The 18,299-nt window shown below is 36.7% G+C and overlaps 1 protein-coding gene across 1 annotated transcript; it reads left to right on the top strand.

The window, feature by feature from the left end:
* The first annotated feature begins 1,269 nt into the window (after positions 1-1,269).
* Positions 1,270-2,361, top strand: LOC114352449 (juvenile hormone-binding protein-like). The gene is made up of 2 exons (XM_028304057.1): positions 1,270-1,537; positions 2,138-2,361. Exons 1-2 carry the CDS (start codon positions 1,483-1,485, stop codon positions 2,359-2,361), a joined length of 279 nt encoding a protein of 92 aa, XP_028159858.1. The 5' UTR covers positions 1,270-1,482.
* Positions 2,362-18,299: the final 15,938 nt, after the last annotated feature.

Consider the following 18,299-nt stretch of genomic DNA (forward strand, 5'->3'; position numbering starts at 1 on the left):
CATATAAACATTTAAAAAATGCGATGACTGCGTCACGCGCGGCGCTGTCAGGTGTGCGTCCACCTTTAAACGGCTATGTTGTCTCGTCACGTCAATGTCAATATATTTTCATAGATTCTTAATATGACCTTCGGCGTGACGTCAATAATAATTTCATGAAGACAACAGATAGTGACTCTACTAAAAATAAACTACTTAGCTTTTACCCGCGGCTTTTTCCGCGTGAAATTTATAGCAAGCGTAAATTTATAGTGTTACTGATACTGTAAATAAATAAATCTGACCAATAATACTGTGCAGTTTAATCAAAATCAGTTCAGTATTATTAGGGTTTAGTATGACCAAATAGTATAATTTGAACTATTATTTTTTGACAGCAAAAGCGGTCGAAGCAGTCATAGCAGACAATGGAAACGAAATCATATCCACGGTCGGGTCGCCAGTCATCAAAACTGTGGTTGTCAGAATCATAAACACCATCAGACCCTTCTTTCTGGCAGTTCCTACGGAAGATTTAAGCCTTGATTAAGTTTTCACAAAGCCTTAGGTGTAAAAAAGGCAGATTGACAAAGAGTTAAAAAGTGCATTTAAGTTTCAAAAGTTTCGTGTCATGCATGTTTTATTGTAAAAAAAAACAATATCGCACATGTAAAATTCTTCAAGATTGCCACTTATTTAAATGTGATTACTGTTAGCGTCAAAATATTTGCCAACTTATCCTTTGTACTGTCTAGGCTGGCTTGCACCGTCTGACTTTAACTTTAACAAACGTCAAAAATCTGTCAAACTCCATACAAAAAACACCGGTTGTCGTTATAGTTACGGTGAAATGAAGTGGTGCAACTCACCTTATAATTTAATTTTTATAATTAAGAAACTTTGTGGTGTTATTCTTTTACTTATTAAAATTAAATGGTTTTTTTCCCTTAATTAATGGCAATTAAACCTCTGGGGTTAACGTTAAGGCTGAGTTGCACCACCTAACTTTGACCGTAACTATAGCGATAACCGATGTTTTTTGTATAAAGTTTGACAGATTTTTGACGTTTGGCAAAGTTAAAGATGTGTGAGTTAAAGATGGTGCAACCCAGGCTAAGTTTCGATGACAACTAAAGTTTGGGGACGTGAAACTAATAGAATATTCGTGTACTGTGTGTAACGTTATGTAAAGAATGTAGAATCCTTTGAAACTATAAGTTTAATTATTAAATCATATTTTTTTACTTTTGTTTTATTTTCGTCATTTACCTAATTTTAGTATTAGATAATTTGTATTACCTACTAGACTTTATTTTCATAATAATAATTATGTAAACGTATCTAAAGTGATTGACATTTTAATGCCTTCAAGAGATGTCTCACACATAATTATTGATTTGCAAGAGGTAAACAAAGGTTATGTTAAAAGTTTGGCGTAAGTATAAACAATTTGATTTAAACACAAATAAGTCGTCAATGGAATAGGCCGTGAAATCACATAAAATGTGGAATTATTTATTATTTGTGAGTTTGTTCGCTTTTGCAAATGCTGTTCCAGGTAATGTACATAATAATTTATAGTATTTTATAGAGTACTTATCAGCTATGGCTTTCTCTTAGGTTTTAAATACAATAACGCTTGCACCACCAAACTTTGACCGTAACTATAACGTTAACCGGTGTTTTTTGTATGGAGTTTGACAGATGTTTGACGTTTGTTGGTGCAACTCAGCAGCCTTAGTACCTAAAAAAACATTTCTTTAATTGGGAATCGCAAGCAAAATAATCGTGTTATACCTACAATGAATCTGAAAATTTGTTATTCAGTAACACATTGTTTGTTTTACAGCTCTTTTTTTAAATTATTTTTTATTTAATTTAAATTTACGCAACTTTTAGGTTGGAGTCTAGACACTGTTCATTTTGTTGATGTATTTTGTTATGGAAATGACTGTAACCTGTTTAATATGTACTTATTGAATAAAACAAAATAAAATAAATTATCTGTATTTCTTACTAAAGTAGGTACCTTCCTAATTAAAATAAAACTTAAAGTAGCGCTTGTATTTAAAACGAATTCGTACAAATCAAGATTTAACTTGTGTTATGGGTACCAAAATGCTCTGTAATATATTAAAAGCCTTTTTTAATTTGACAGTTCCTTTTATAATTAAATGCAATGCAAGAGACGTGAAATGCCTGACGAATACTACTAACGCAGCTATTCCAATATTTGCTGCGGGAATCCCTGAGTACGGAGTGGAAACACTGGACCCACTATTCTTCGAGACCATAGACTCATCAAGTCTGAACATTAAACTGATAATGTATAACACCACTGTCAGAGGTCTTAGAAATTGTAAGGCGAGGACGGTACAGTAAGTATATTTTCTTTAAATAAATAAAATTCCTGCTACCTTCACTATGTCGTCGATCCACCTTGTAGGTGGACGCAGGCTGCTACCAACCGGACAACATGGAAAGCATTGAGGGAGGCCTATGTTCAGCTGTGTGGACGTCTTATAGAAGAGATAATGATGGTGATGAAATACAACATGAATACACACACCGTAAAGAAAATAAATTAGAAATTGTAATTTTGATAACAATTTAGAGAAGCATTATTCAGGGTCACATAACAAAAAAAAATTTGGAAAAAGTGAAGATTTGTGGCAACACGAGCAAAAGGACCGTCACCTGGAGTAGAATTTTTTGATTTTATTTAAATGCCTATTATTTTTAAAATATGCCACATAGATTTTTTTTTATATTTTTCTAATAACCAGCACAACTTGCCTCAACACCCAGTTCCGGCTTGACGTTACATTACGGGACACCCTGTATATACGAAAATAGTGATATCTATTATTCACGTATTTACAATTAGAATAAATACTAAATCATATTTAATTTGACATTAATAACCTACACCTGATACAAAAAATATTTATGGTTTACGCAATACAAACGAGAATATTGACTTTACTTTAACTGGCATTCCAATTATTACTGTATCAAATCTTTGATCCTCAAAAACAAACACAATAACAATACTTTACGAGTACTACGGAGAAATGGTAAGACGCAATTAATAGCGAGTATAACGATCGGAAACAATAAAATAACCTGTACAAAAACGCCAATTATTAAAATATTCGACGTAATTGTTAATAATGAAATATTTTTGTCACACATTATTTTACTGCCTAGGTATTACGAGTCATATAACAGTTTCCTTTATTAGTCCAATCAACGAGGCGTTTGTAACCCGAATAATTCGTCCGTCAATGAAACTTGGCACATGGTGAAAGTAGGTAATATAGATCATAGATATGCAAAAATCCAACAAAATTTTTTTTGGGAAGTTATGTTTTTTGACCTAAACATGAAAATCGTTAATAACTCTCTGTGTAAAAATTCTCAGCCTGAAACTCTTTCTGTATACGTACCTATGTACTACTTAGAATATGTATGTAAAAGAATCCAACACTTTTTCGATTTCAGAGATACCTGAAATTTAACTTTTAACATTTTGCACTATAACTTCTAGTGAAAAATTGCTCTGCTGATTTTTATTTTTTAATACGCTTTTATATGTTCAAATACATAGCTTTTCACAGTAATCCAATAGAATTTCCTTTACTATGTTATAGTTCTTATTTTTACGTAATTACGTCGTGTGAATAATTGCTCCGTCCATTTTTATACATCTATTGGCCATTTGCCAAGTCCATAATTGGTCCGGGTCCATAATTGGCTCACCTAAAGTTATTTACCCGAAATTGTTCTTCCTAACGATTTTAAATCCGAATGATCACTCTTCCTAAAATTTTTCATCCTAAAGTTTTCATTCATACTATTTGTAGTGCTACTGGCGATGTTCATAACACTCATGTTTCCGAAAATTTTAATTAATAATAATATCATTAATGTAAATATATTTAAACTCCTACTGTTTTTTATCATAACACTTTATTTATCCCTAAACATAATTACCATAATATTTTCACTCACTCACAGAATAATAATAAGTACTACGTACAGAAGGTTTTCTTCGCAAAGGTAACGTAAGGTCACAGTTCTAATCTAACTTAAACCAATAATTTTATGAATAGGACCGATTCGTTTCTGGAACTTGACTGAATGACTGGAGCGGGACTCTGGCTTCGCTTGCTCGGCTCGTGCGTTGTGGTCACAGCTCTAACCTAACTTAAACCAATAATTATGAATAGGACTGATTCGTTTCTGGAACTTGACTGAATGACTGGGGTGGGACTCTGGCTTCGGTCGCTCGGCTCATGCGTTGTGGTCACAATTCTAACCTAACCTAAACCAATAAATTATGAATAGGACCGATTCGTTTCTGGAACTTGACTAAATGACTGGGGCGGGACTCTGGCTTCGCTCGCTCGGCTCGTGCGTTATGGTCAAAGTTCTAATCTAACCTAAACCAATAATTATGAATAGGACCGATTCGTTTATGGAACTTGACTGATTGACTGGAGCGTCACTCTGGCTTCGCTTGCTCGGCTCGTGCGTTATGGTCGCAGTTCTAACTTAAGTTAAACCAATAAATTATGAATAGGACCAATTCGCTAATTCTTCTTCAAGTATACGTGCTAATGCCAACAAACTTGAACTTGAGACAAGTAATATTATCGTCAAAGAAAGAATTCTAAACAAAAAAGATAACACTTTGAATAATAGTGTACAAGAGGGTTATGTTGAGAAAATATAGGAAAACAAATAAAAGTATATTAATTTTCATTGCTAATGACATTATGAAGTTGAATGCTTCGGAATTATGAACATCAGAGACACAGTAGTTAGGAATTATGATTGTTAGGATGAAAAATGTTAGGAAGAACATTTTCGGATTTCCAATTATCGGAGTTGAAAATTTAGGTGAACTTTGGCGCACCCCATTTTTCCATATATGAATTATTATTACCAATCTTATTTGGTACTAGGCGGAGGACCCGTTACTCAGTACCGACCGAATACATACGGTTTGCTACAGCTCTTAATTTTGAATATTAATTTGAAACCTCGGCTCAAGCCCTATCTTGAGGACGGGTTTGGGAGAAACTGTACATATCTGTTTTGTCCGAAACGGATGGCTTCAGCGACACAGGGGGCACGCGCGGCCAAAATGCATTACACAAAATATTGCCTATTATTATTTAGAACTCACTTGCACAGAATACTGTACAGAAGCTGGACTTAATGCCAGTCACCTATCTTAACGAACTAGCTTTCCTAATTTCGGTAAAAGAAAAAGGTATTTCACCACTTACATTTTCAATAATTTATGTCTGATGCGGTGCGACAGATGGTTGTTAAATTAGTTCGAGAAAAAAAGTCTATCCATCCACCAAGTAACAAAAATTTCCTTTGAATATCAAAATATTTTAAGCGCATCGTATTAAAATAAGATGCAGAATAAATGTTTTAAGTGACAATAATGTATGTATTTCAAGTTCAGGCAAAAATGTTTTAAGCGACATCAAGTATGAATTTCAAGTGCGGGCTGGCATGTTTAAAGCGACACCAATAATAAATTTCAAATTCAGGCATAACGATTTAAATGCCTTTTGTTGCGTAGTTTTCAAGCAAAATCACTTACGTCAATTTCATAATCATTTTATGAAGTCCTATTTCTCTACAATTTATGTCGTATCAGACAAACTAGATTTGGACTAGACCTAAAACTGATGTTTCAAGCAACAATAAAGTGTTCAGATCGCTACAAACCGAGCTCAAACAACGCAGAAAATTCTCGCAATTTAATATCGCCCAAGATGTCGCTTAATGCAAATATAGCCCGTGAACCCTCGAATTGCACCACTCAGCGATACGAAACTAAATTAATTAAATATCGATCATATAATGGTTTTTGTCCTGACAATGAATACGTGTGTTTTGTTTTGAAGAGTTTTTTTTTTCGTTTTTATTTAACTTTTGCAGTGGCAGTGGGCGGGGCACATAGCTCGTAGAGACGATGGCCGTTGGGGCAGGAAAGTTCTCGAGTGGCGACCACGAGCTAGAAGACGTAGCGTGGGCAGGCCTCCTACTAGGTGGACCGACGATCTGGTAAAGGTCGAGCCTGAATCAAGGGAAGAGCCTGGATGCGAGCAGCGCAGGACCGTTCATTGTGGAAAACCTTGAGGGAGGCCTTTGTCCAGTTGTGGACGTCATTTGGCTGAAACGACGACGACGATTTAACTTTTGGTGTTTTTAATTTATTATTCAGAAGCGTAAATTAGTGTGGATTACAATTAAGTATTTGAAGAATAATAACCCCCTTACTAATAAAAAGTTACACAGTTGTTGAACACTGTCTTAAAATGACATTTCCATACTAAACGTCACTTTAAAACACTGTTCAACGAGCGTGTAAGTTTTATTAGTAAGGGGGTAAGTATTTATTTTTAATCGATTTTATAAATTTTAATGTACTGTCAAATAATTATTTCATCATAACAGCTATCATTTGCGCATGTCATGGATTATGTTCCCTGTCTGCAACAATNTAAACGTCACTTTAAAACACTGTTCAACGAGCGTATAAGTTTTATTAGTAAGGGGGTAAGTATTTATTTTTAATCGATTTTATAAATGTACAGTCAAAGAATTATTTCATCATAACAGCTATCATTTGCGCATGTCATGGATTATGTTCCCTGTCTGCAACAATTAGTAACTACCAGTGTTGGCAAAAAGTTNATGTCTCCATACAACGAATCTCCTCGTTGATTGGACTAATATAAGTAAATAAAATAAAAGAAAATAAAAATCTTCTTTCAATTGATAGCATCTTAAATTACCTCCCTAGCGGAATACAGCAACAAAGAACTGAGCGAGCGAGATGTCACTAGTAGCAACGCTGTCCAACAGAACTTTTTGCAACTATTTGAAGTTTAATAACTTTACGGATATCATTGATTGTTTTACTGTCCAGTGTGTTTTTTGGTTACATCTGTGCATACAGTTTGTTTCCTGTTCTAGAAAATTTCATAATCTGAACTGATTATGAAACTGATTATTCAATGTTGCGACTTTGTTGCATATTTTTAGTATTTTGACGATCACCCGGCGATACGCAAGTACTACAATAATTTCACTTCGCGATTAACGAGAGGTTTTGTCGCATCACTAGTTCACAGACTAAAAATATTTTTATGTCAGTTGGCCATTTTTGATGACATTTCTGCTGATTTCTAAAAAATTAGACTTTATGTATGGCGCCGGGTTATCGTTCAATTTTGGAACACGGTGTACGTATAGATGACATGGTTCACTTATAATTTAGTAGCAAATATTATTTATTGGTTGATGATATCAAATATCCAATTGGTGAACATCTGACTCCTAACCATTACATTGTAACCTAGTCTGCGGCAGTACTAAGTTTGTTGTAACTGAAGTTAGGTCAACAGTTACGTATTAGTGCTTATTTTTGTTCTGTCGTAATGGCGGTAGTCACGGAAAGCTTTATTTCATAGCCGTGTGGCAGTCACTTGTCCATGTTTGGAATTTGGGGTATTGGCTGATTTGTGGGACATCTTTTTCGTCTATCCTTTTTTTAAAGGCCATTGGAATGCTGAGGAGTTTGCGTGCGTACGACTCAAAATGTTCACTTTCCGGACGTGTAGTTCGAAAACGGGTAGGGATTTGAAAAAAGAGTTGAACGAAAGATCTAGAAAATTTTATTAGCTTTCATCGCGTATTAGATATTTTTTCTCTTTGAAGCGCCATTTTAAAGATGTTAGCAAAAAACTTAAAAGTGAGAATAATAACCCTCTCCCCCCACTCCTGCGCCCCCCCTTAGAGGTGGGGACTTTTAGTATGTTTACTCTCTAAACATCCTGAACCAATTTCTGAAGAAATTGCTTAGGTAAAATAGTAAGACACGGGTCTTAACGCGACGTTTATTAATGAGTTACATTATGTACTCACGGCTTGACGTTTCGGCTGCGATGCTGCAGCCGTGGTCACAAGCAGACTGGCGGCTGACGTCTTACTATTTTAGTTGAAACGGAACGCGAAAGTTTAAAATCTTAAATTGCTTAGGTACCAGCTCACGCACTCTACACCCCCTTTTGGTAACTTTTTGAGTGGACTATACATATAGGATGCCTTACTTTTCAGCTTGATGTGTCCTTGTCTGTTCTACTTACTGGATAACAGTTTCATAACATATTTTTATTTTACTTAAACTCCTATGAATTTATATTTTCAAAAGTTCACGATTTTGGGTAGGTATACTAAGTAAATGCAGCATGATTCAAGCCCGTAACTGCAACTGCTATCTAAGTCCAGTACGTGAATCACCACGCCAGGCATTTTCAATAAATTCAGTAAGGCCCATGAAAAAATNTTAATTCTACAACAAACAGAGTTGTAATTTATGGTCAATAGTTTCACTAAACTGAAGATATCTTTGGAAATATCATAGATATTGCCACGAGAGTGAGACCAAAATATAGGTAACACTTTCTACTATACAAAAAGTGGAAAAAGTGGTTTTTGCCAAAAGTGTCAGTTATTTAATTCTGCCACGACGGTGACGTAATACCCTCTTTATAAAAATACTACTTTTTCCTCCAGACTATTAAGTTTTCTTATCGGAATCTCGTTGTAACACATTTCCACTTCTAATACACTTGTAGTGTATTGTTAGTGTTAAGTAAAACTCTAATAACCTGTGATTACTTGATGCTTAACTGAATTTGCAGACTAAGGGCCGGTACAAAGTTGTTCACGAGGCAAATAATCCAAAAAAACGATGGAGCGGGCGGGATATGCTCGGAGTTTCGCTGTTTGATCGATTCAGAATTAAGGAGATCCGCAGAGGAACCAAAGTGACCGACATAGCTCGCAGAATTGCTAAAATCAAGTGGCAGTGGGCGGGGCACATAGCTCGCAGAGTTGACGGCCGCTGGGCCGCTGCCGCAAAAGATCTCAGTAATGATGACATCAATATTATTGTCATTCTTTCCTTCAGTAATGACATCCTAAACTTGGATCATATCATTATTTATCATCATTCCTTCATTACAACCACCACCTTCGGGCACAGGTCGCAGTAAACCGCAGTAAAGACAATCTGGTGGGGATTCTTGGATGGCTTAAACTTGGAGTGCAGGTGCGATTTTGTTCCCCAGTCAATGAAGCAAATGATGTCGTGCCCTGCGTGCCCGAGCAACTGCACGCAGGAGGATTTAATGAATGCTCCTGTCAACGCCACTCTTGTACCGGAGTTTTGGGCTGACACTGTATAGGTTTGTTGTCGACGCGATAAGATGAAGACCACCACACTATGAGTATTACTGATGTCATGGTTCGCTTATAATTTAGTAGCAAATATTTATTATTGGTTGATGATATCAAATATCCAATTAGTAATACCTCCTAAACATGACATTGTAACCTAGTCTGCGGCAGTACTAAGTTTGTTGTAACTGAAGTTAGGTCAACAGTTACGTATTAGTGCTTATTTTTGTTCTGTCATAATGGCAGTAGTCACGGAAAGCTTTATTTCATAGCTGTGTGGCAGTCACTTGTCCATGTTTGGAATTTGGGGTATTGGCTGATTTGTGGGAATATCTTTTTCGTCTATCCTTTTTAGGGTTCCGTAGTCCTGACAAGGAACCCTTATAGTTTCGATATGTCTGTCTGTCTGTTCGAGGTTTTTGCTTGGAAATTATTGGCACTAGAGGTATATACATTAATTACGCCGACAAAATCGTAAAATAAAATTTAGAAAAAAAATTTTTTTAGTGTATCTCCCCTACATGTAAAGTGGGGATTTTTTTTTCATCTTCTACCCCATCGTGCGGTGTATCGTTAGATAGGTATTTTACTTGGCAAATTTTTCTTTTTAAAAGGTGACTGGAATGCTGAGAAGTTTGCGTGCGTACGACTCAAAATGGACAATTTCCAGACGTGTAGTTCGAATATGGGTAGGGATTTGAAAAAAGAGTTTAGGACAAAAGATTTAGTAAATATTAGCTTTCATTGCGTCGTAGATATTTTTTCTCTGTGAAGCACCATTTTAAAGATATTAGCAAAAAACTCAAAAGTGGGAACTTTAACCCCCTCCTGCCACTTCGCTATGTTTACTCTCTAAACATCCTGAACCAATTTCTAAAGAAATTGCTTTGGTACACCAGCTCACGCACTCTACATATCCTTTTTAGTGACTTTTTAAGTGGATTATACCTATACGATGCCTTACTTTTCAGCTTGATGTGTCCTTGTCTGTTTTACCTACTGGATAACAGTTTTACAACATATTTTTATTTTACTTAAACTTCCATGAATTTATATTTTAAAAGTTCACGATTTTGGGTATACTCGTACATGCTCCATCCATACAATTTTTGCACCCAGCAAGATTCAAACCTGTAACTGCAACTGCTATCGTAGTCCAGTACGTGAATCACCTCGCCAGGCCTTTTCAATAAATTCAGTAAGGCCCATGAAAAAATATGACCCAGTTGTCAAAAACCTGATTTTCTCCCTCAACCGCGACACAAGGCAATAACGGAATGTGATAAAAGAAATCTTTTTATACAAAAGAAAGAGTTTCGGTGGAATATTTCCAATATATCACGAAGGGCACTTACTGTAAGAGATATAGGGCCGCGTGTGTCGTACTTTTGTAATGGGAGTGCTCATTGCTATAGAAATATTACGGTTTGTATCGTTTTCTTGGCTGATTGGAGGTGAGATAAACGCGTTATTTCTTTAACAGTTACAGTAATAACTATCTNATCTATCTATACTAAATAAAAGTTTTTCTATGACAGACAAAATTCCACGCGGGCGAATCCGCTGGCGGAAAGCTAGTCTTATTATAATGTGTCATCATCAACATCATCATCTCAGCCATGGGATCTACTGCTGAACATAGACCTCCCCCAATGCTTTCCATGTTGCTTTCAATGTTATAATGTGTATTTAGTTCAAATTAAGTTGCCATGCATCAAGGGTATCTGTCATGGATTGAAGCAATCAAGACCCTGTAACACAATATAATATTTAGGAGGAATCGCTTTAATGTGCCCCTGATACAGAGACAAATCCACGAAATTCATCATCAGCTGATTTCCGCCCGTATTCACAAACGATGCTTTCTTAAGCAGCAAATCGAAAGCACAGCGTTGAATAGAGCTCTGTGATTGGCTCATGTGTCACCCTGTGCTTCCACGCGCACTGTGAGACCTTAAAGTAATGTTTGTGAGTACGGGCGTTAGCCTCCACTACAAGAGCACGACTCTCTAATTGACCAAAGGCAAATGGGGCATTTTTGTCTCCGAGTAGTGTACCCCACGCTATGCAGACGAATTGACGAGGCCTTATGTTCGCTTATTTGTTCCTTAGTCGCTTTTACGACATCCACGGAAAGAGTAGAAGTGGTTTTGTTCTGCTCTGCCAAAGCCGCATGCAGTTATAATTATAAATCTAGGACTGATGGAGTATATTCTTCTTTTTCATCATCGTTTCAGCCACAGGACGTTCACTGCTGAACATAGGCCTCCCTTAATGATTTCTAGATAGATCGGTTGATTTAACTACAACGTATTTGAGTCAACGCAAAGAAGTTATTGGTATACACACTGCGTACTCCACAATGTTTGTTCTAATATCTTTGACAGCAAACCCCAAAGCATTTGGCTGTAACTGCTGACAAATTTCACCAATTTCGCCTCTCGTCACATATTACTGTTCAGTGTTCAGTCTGGAAGACAATTGGTGTTGAGCAGGATAAATGGCGGTGATCGTTCAGCCAACGGCCGCGGCGGCACTGGGGTGAGGTGGGGCCTCGGTGATGGCGGGGTGAGGATATTATATTGCCAAAGTAAAGAAAAAAATCCCCACAAGCTGTTGTATAATTGCCCATTCATAAATTTTTAAAGGACATATTAAAAGTACCTTTAATGAAAAAAATAAAGTTGATGATTAAATAAAAATGTTTGGAATGCTTAACTTCCTAGCTCGCATCAATATGACTATGGATATTTCAAAGACTGTAAATCCTTGCAAAGGAAGCTGACAATAGTGACAGAGTTTCTTGCGCTGCTTCTTCTCAGCACTGGCCCATTTAGTGTCGCGAAGCAGTGGTAGGGTTATTACTGGGACGTGTAAAAGTACTTTTTAAAAGCCTGTACTAGTACTTTGTCTAAGTCTGTCTTAGTTGAGTTATTACTGGCGGTCAAACTGTAGATTCTGGCTACAGAAGGTCTTATTCCACCTGGATTAGATTAATCTTTTAAAACACTAAATATACCACAGACAAAACTTCAGCAATCAAAATGTATAAAAATTCAAAACTTGAATAAGTATCAAGTCGAAGTTTGGAGGCTTTATGAGCCACGAATGCTATATGGATTTATATGACTATTTTTATGATTTCCTTTCTTTGTTTTCCTAGGATTGCGATAGAAAATAAAAGAGTCTTTCTGACAAATAAAAAGCACAGAGAGCTAGAAGACACACGAAAATTTGGAGAATTTTCTGGAATCGAAATAGCAGCAATAGTTTTTGTCGATCACTCGACCCACAAAATTATTTTTGGGTACCCGCCAATCAGTCCTCGCAAATTTTCATCAACTGAAATACAACTTTCACATACCATTTGACTACCCACTTGACCCGACCGTTTTGGGCGCTCGCCAACCGCTGACACTGAGGACCCACCCCAGCACTTTTATTGCGAAAGTTTGGGTACCCAACTCCCAGAATTCCGGTTTTAAGTGGTAACTTCGGCCATTCGGGCGATACAAATTCTTTCTCTATGAATTGAAAAACACGCCATTTCTGACTGTTGTTATTAAAATTTTGCTAAGTTTGTTTCGGGCCGGAGATTATTGGGCTTTAGCTGTGCAAGTATGAGTTGGAATGAGGGTAGCTGGCGAAATGCTAAGTTGACTACAGTTGTAGCAATTGTTGAGTCTTCTTCTTCATCTATGAGCGGAGAGTTTATGAACAACTGACTGCATTATTATGACAGTGTCTACACTGTATTAAATATTGAGATATTTTTTTCTTATCGATGTTGGTTGAAAACTAGGTATTAGTTAAACTGACACTAGGCTTGTGACTTAAGTTAAACAATCTGTTACTATAGAAGAAGAAGAGGTGGTTCTGAGATTCGTATATCGGATCTCTACGATCTTGTGAAGTATTCTTACCCTAATGATTCAATAACACCGTAACTACCTCTCGTTGCCACCGCTGCAACTCCTGTGTAGCCAGGATCTACAGCTTGACCGCCAATAACCCGAACAGTGAAGGTCAAGTTTGTCCCGGGGAAAGTTAAACTATAATTGGACCGCAACGAAATTAATCAGAAGAACATATTCAAGCGGCTTCACCCGGGTGAAATTTAGTTAGTCACAGATCGTCATAAATTATAGCCTATATGTTATTCTCGGTTATAAACATTAATACTGTAAAGTTTCGTCAAAATCCGTTCAGTAGTTTTTGCGTGAAAGAGTAACAAACATCCAGACATCCAAACTTTCGCATTTATAATATTAATATTAGTAGGATATAGAAGGATGTAAGTATGTACTAACATTTAAGTTTAAACAATATATTTTCCTGTACAACTATAGCACCAATAGCTTTACTAACGCATGTATCAGCACTGTCAGAGAATCCTTACAACCTACGCCCATAAATATCTCGGCAACTGAACTTTTATTAGTACTTTTTATTCGACCTCAATAAAACAATCGATAGAACAACCTTCAACGAGGCGACCTCGTTCACCTTTATTTTTTTACTCATAAATGCTATTTTGTTGTGTAGTATTACCTAATTGCTGACTACAAGGTGTACAACATTGATTTTATTGCTTTTAATTACATGCCTTTTCGGAAATAGGTAATTTCTTTCCTACGTTCTCAAGGGTTTGATTTTCAAATGTTGGTTTAATAAACGGTTAATTAGTGTGTTTTAACTATGTTGTTAAGTACCTTTTCAATGTTATAGTTTACAGGTCAGATAACAGCATGTAGATTAGAAGAAATCTACACAAATGAATGATCTTATAACAAAAGTCATTTATAAATGAAAGAGATAGACAAAAGCATCGAAATAACCAAACACTCAATACATATAGAATTATTAATTATGTACTAACTAGCTGTGCCCCGCGGTGTTACCCGCGGTAAAATGTAGCCTATGAGTTAATCCAGGGTGTCGGCCAAATTTTATTAAAATCGCTCCAGCCGTTCAGACGTCAACTAGTAACAAACATACACACACAAAACTTTCGCCTTTATATTAATAGTGTGATTGACTGTCACTAACTACACATTCTTTCAAGAAAACCACTTCTTACGTATCTCCTTCATTTTCAATTCTATAAACAAAACTAACTTTATATCCAGTAAAAACCTCATAGCCTGTATAATATATTAAGCAGCTCTAATATTTACCTCAAAAATCTCGACGAACAGCAGTGAAAGAGACGTGCCTCGTAAAACACAAAATAAAACACAGAATGAAACACAATATAAAACAAACCCCGGAACAGTGGCAGTAAACATGCGTATTGAGATGGAAAAATTTAACCGCACGGACTACACACGGCGAGGTAGAATGGCGAGCAGTGTTTTCAAATAAATTAAGGTTCCACTGTAAGCAATAATCATAAATGTCGTCGAAAATGGTATTCATGCACGACAAGGCTCATTGGTTTTAAGAAAAACAGAAAAAGAGTAGTATTTTTTCCTTCTATTTGCTATTATACCTATCACAGTCACAGGTAAGGATGATAAAATAAAAAGACACCCTGCTTTACAAATCTTAAGTTCTTGTATAGCTCCAACCCAGTCAGTGTAAGATACGCAGTAACTTTGTAATAAACGCTTCCACCATCAGCCTGATCATCACTTTCCATCATTGAACACGAGCAAAAGGCTCACCCATTATGTTCAAAAAAGATTGTAACATTTTTTTTTCAATAAAATCTTTCAAACTGTTGTGCTTGCTTCTCATCTCAGCCGTATGTCTCAGATTTAATCGATGAGCTGTACGATAGTACAAACGCCCGGGGCATTTCGCTCAGTAGTCGACTAGGCACGAATTAGCGCAGTTTCATTCCTGTTTGTACACGTTCGGACGTTATTGAACAAGTTGTCCGAACTGTTAAACAGTGTGTATTCCTTGAGAAACTTAGAAAGGAAATTGATTTGTAATTGTTTTTCGAAGAGGACCCGATTAAAAATTGATTGTTTAATTAACCGCTTTAGGCGTCGGTAAAATGTTCTTTAATTTTATTGTCAGTTACACAACAACAAAAATGTTTTGGAATAAGATATCTAGCCATTAGGCTTACAGACACTGTTGTGTTAGCATAGTCAGGTTAATGTACAGTCACATTCTTTGGGCTAACTAAATATACCAAAATCTAGATCGACGCTGAAATAAAAGCCAAATAATATATCGGAAGAATAAAAAAAACCTAGATCGTCGTCAAAGAAATATACTTACTTTTCTTTATTACAACGTGGGAAGGCGAAAAAGATAATCAAACATGTCAATTTGATTATGCACGGCCTGTTGCGAGCCCAATAGCATGGAAGGAGCATGTCCCCGCGATTACCTCCTCACTCTCGATGGGCAGCGAGGCGGCAAACGCAAAGAGTAAATAGGCCAGGAGCTAGCTAGTATTTTACCTATAGTAAACGATGCTGGATTATTTTGTAAAATTCGGTTTGGTAGCTCAGTGATCAAAGCCAGTTGCCCGGCAAGCGAAATGGAGTGGGTTCAAGAATCGAAAAATAGACGATACAATATTTAGTTAGGGGAGAGTTCGGTATATTGTACCGCCGGGTCCAAATTACCGGATATCTCCCTTATACTGTTGTCCATTATGTATTAAAAATATAGTACATAATTAAAATATGAAGTAATTTTGAGTGCTTCAATATTTTAGTATCTCTATAATAAATATTAAAGTAGATGAAGACGAACCATAAGAAGAAACTGTGAAAAATATTGTTTATGTAGCTCAAGGCATTAATTTGCTTGTTGGCGCAAGTTTCATATAGTCGCTATATTACTAACACATACATTATGTATGTTAGTCCAGTCATTATAGTAAGTTCACCTCGGAATTCGAGATACCCAGCTGTAAGTCTGTAAATACGTGTATATTGACACCCTAAAAGTTGTCTCAAAACCTACATATGGTAGGGTGTAAGNAACTATCTTATTATCTACGTGCATTTATTTCAAACTAGCGGTCGGAGTTTCGTAAAATCCTTTCTTAGCGGATGCCTACGTCATAACATCTACCTGCATGCAAAATTTCAGCCCGATCCGTCCAGTGGTTTGGACTGTGCGTTGATAGATCACTATGTCAGTCAGTCAGTCACCTTTGAGATACATGTGTATTTAGATTTTCTTTAACAGTTACAGTAAAAACTATCTTATTATCTACGTGTGTTTAGTTTAAATTAAGTTGCCATGCATCAAGGGTATCTGTTTTATGGATTGAAGCAATCGAGAGCCTGTAAACAAAATAATATTTAGGAGGAATCGCTTTATATGTCCCTAATACAGAGACAAAACCAGAAATTCATCATCAGCTGATTTTCGCCCGTGTTCACAAACGATGATTGCTTAAGTGAAGCAGCAAATCGAAAGCACAGCGTTGAATAGAGTTCATGTGCCACCCTGTGCTTCCACGCGCACTGTGAGACCTCATAGTAATATTTGTGAATACGGGGATTAGTCTCCACTGCAAGAACACGACTCTCTCTAATTTTTTTGTCGGCCGTTTGGTGTAGTGGTTCAGAACGGACTACTATGCCGAGAGGTCCCGGGTTCGATTCCCGGCCGGGCAGAAATTGAAATGATGAATTTTAATTTCTGTGACGGGTCTGGGTGTGACTATGTATAATATTTATGTATTTAAAAAAAAAAGTATATAAGTAGTATATCCGTTAAGCTAGCACCCATAACACAAGCATTAAGTTGCTTACTTTGGGGCTAGCTGGCGCTGTGTGAAATTGTCCAAAGATTATTTATTTAATTTACCAAAGGCAAATGGGGCATTTTTGTCTCTTAGGAGTGTACCCCACGCTATGCAGACGAATCGGGGAGGTCTGATGTTCGCTTATTTGTTCCTTAGTCACTTTTACGACATCCACGGAAAGAGTGGAAGTGGTTTTGTTCATCATCATTATTATCATCATCTCAGCAATAGTAGGACGTCCACCGCTGAACATAGACCTCCACTTTTGTTCTGCTCTGCCAAAACCGCATGCAGTTAGAATTATAAATCTAGGATTGATTGAGTACATTCATCTTTCTCATCATCGTTTCAGCCACAGGACGTTCACTGCTGAACATAGGCCTCCCCCAATGATTTCTACATAGATCGGTTGATTCAATTACTACGTATATTACTCGTAGTTAGCACAAAGACGTTATTGGAATACACAGTGTGTACTCTACAATGTTTGTTCTAATATCTTTGACAGCAAACCCCAAAGCATTTGGCTGTAACTGCTGACAAATTTCACCAATTTCGCCTCTCGTCACATATTACTGTTCAGTGTTCAGTCTGGAAGACAATTGGTGTTGAGCAGGATAAATGGCGGTGATCGTTCAGCTAACGGCCGCGGCGGCACTGGGGTGAGGTGGGGCCTCGGTGATGGCGGGGTAAGGATTTATTTATTTAAGACGTACAAAACAGGTAACAGCCAATATTAAGAAAAAATATTATGATATATTGTGTGACAGTAATAGGACATCGTTCGTTAGTTTCAGCCAAATGACGTCCACTGCTGGACAAAGGCCTCCCCCAAGGATTTCCATAACGACCGATCCTGCGCTGCCCGCATCCAGGTTCTTCCCTTGACCTTCACCAGATCGTTGATCCATTTAATATTAATAATAGGACATATTTTGCACTGGCTACACAAAGGAAAAAATATTTCGGGTCTACTCGTAATTCCACCTGGATCCTTAATCCTTAAGTCGAGGATATATCAGTTAAAAACACTATACCGTAGACAAAACTCCAGCAATCAATAATGTATAAAATCAGAAACTTGAATATCAAGTCGAAGTTTGAAGGTTATGAGCTACGAAGAGCTATGTGGATTTATATGACTATTTTTATGATTTCCTTTCTTGTTGTACTAGGATTGTGATAGAAAATAAAAGTCTTTATGACAAATAGAAATCACAGAGAGCTAGAAGACACGAAAATTTGGAAAATTTTCTAGAGTCGAAATAGCAGCAATAGTTTTTGTCGATCACTCGACCCACAAAACTATTTTTGGGTACCC

Source organism: Ostrinia furnacalis, unplaced genomic scaffold, assembly GCF_004193835.3.
Source record: "Ostrinia furnacalis isolate ACB-3 unplaced genomic scaffold, ASM419383v2 OfSCF1367, whole genome shotgun sequence".
In the NCBI taxonomy this organism is placed as follows: Eukaryota; Metazoa; Arthropoda; class Insecta; order Lepidoptera; family Crambidae; genus Ostrinia; species Ostrinia furnacalis.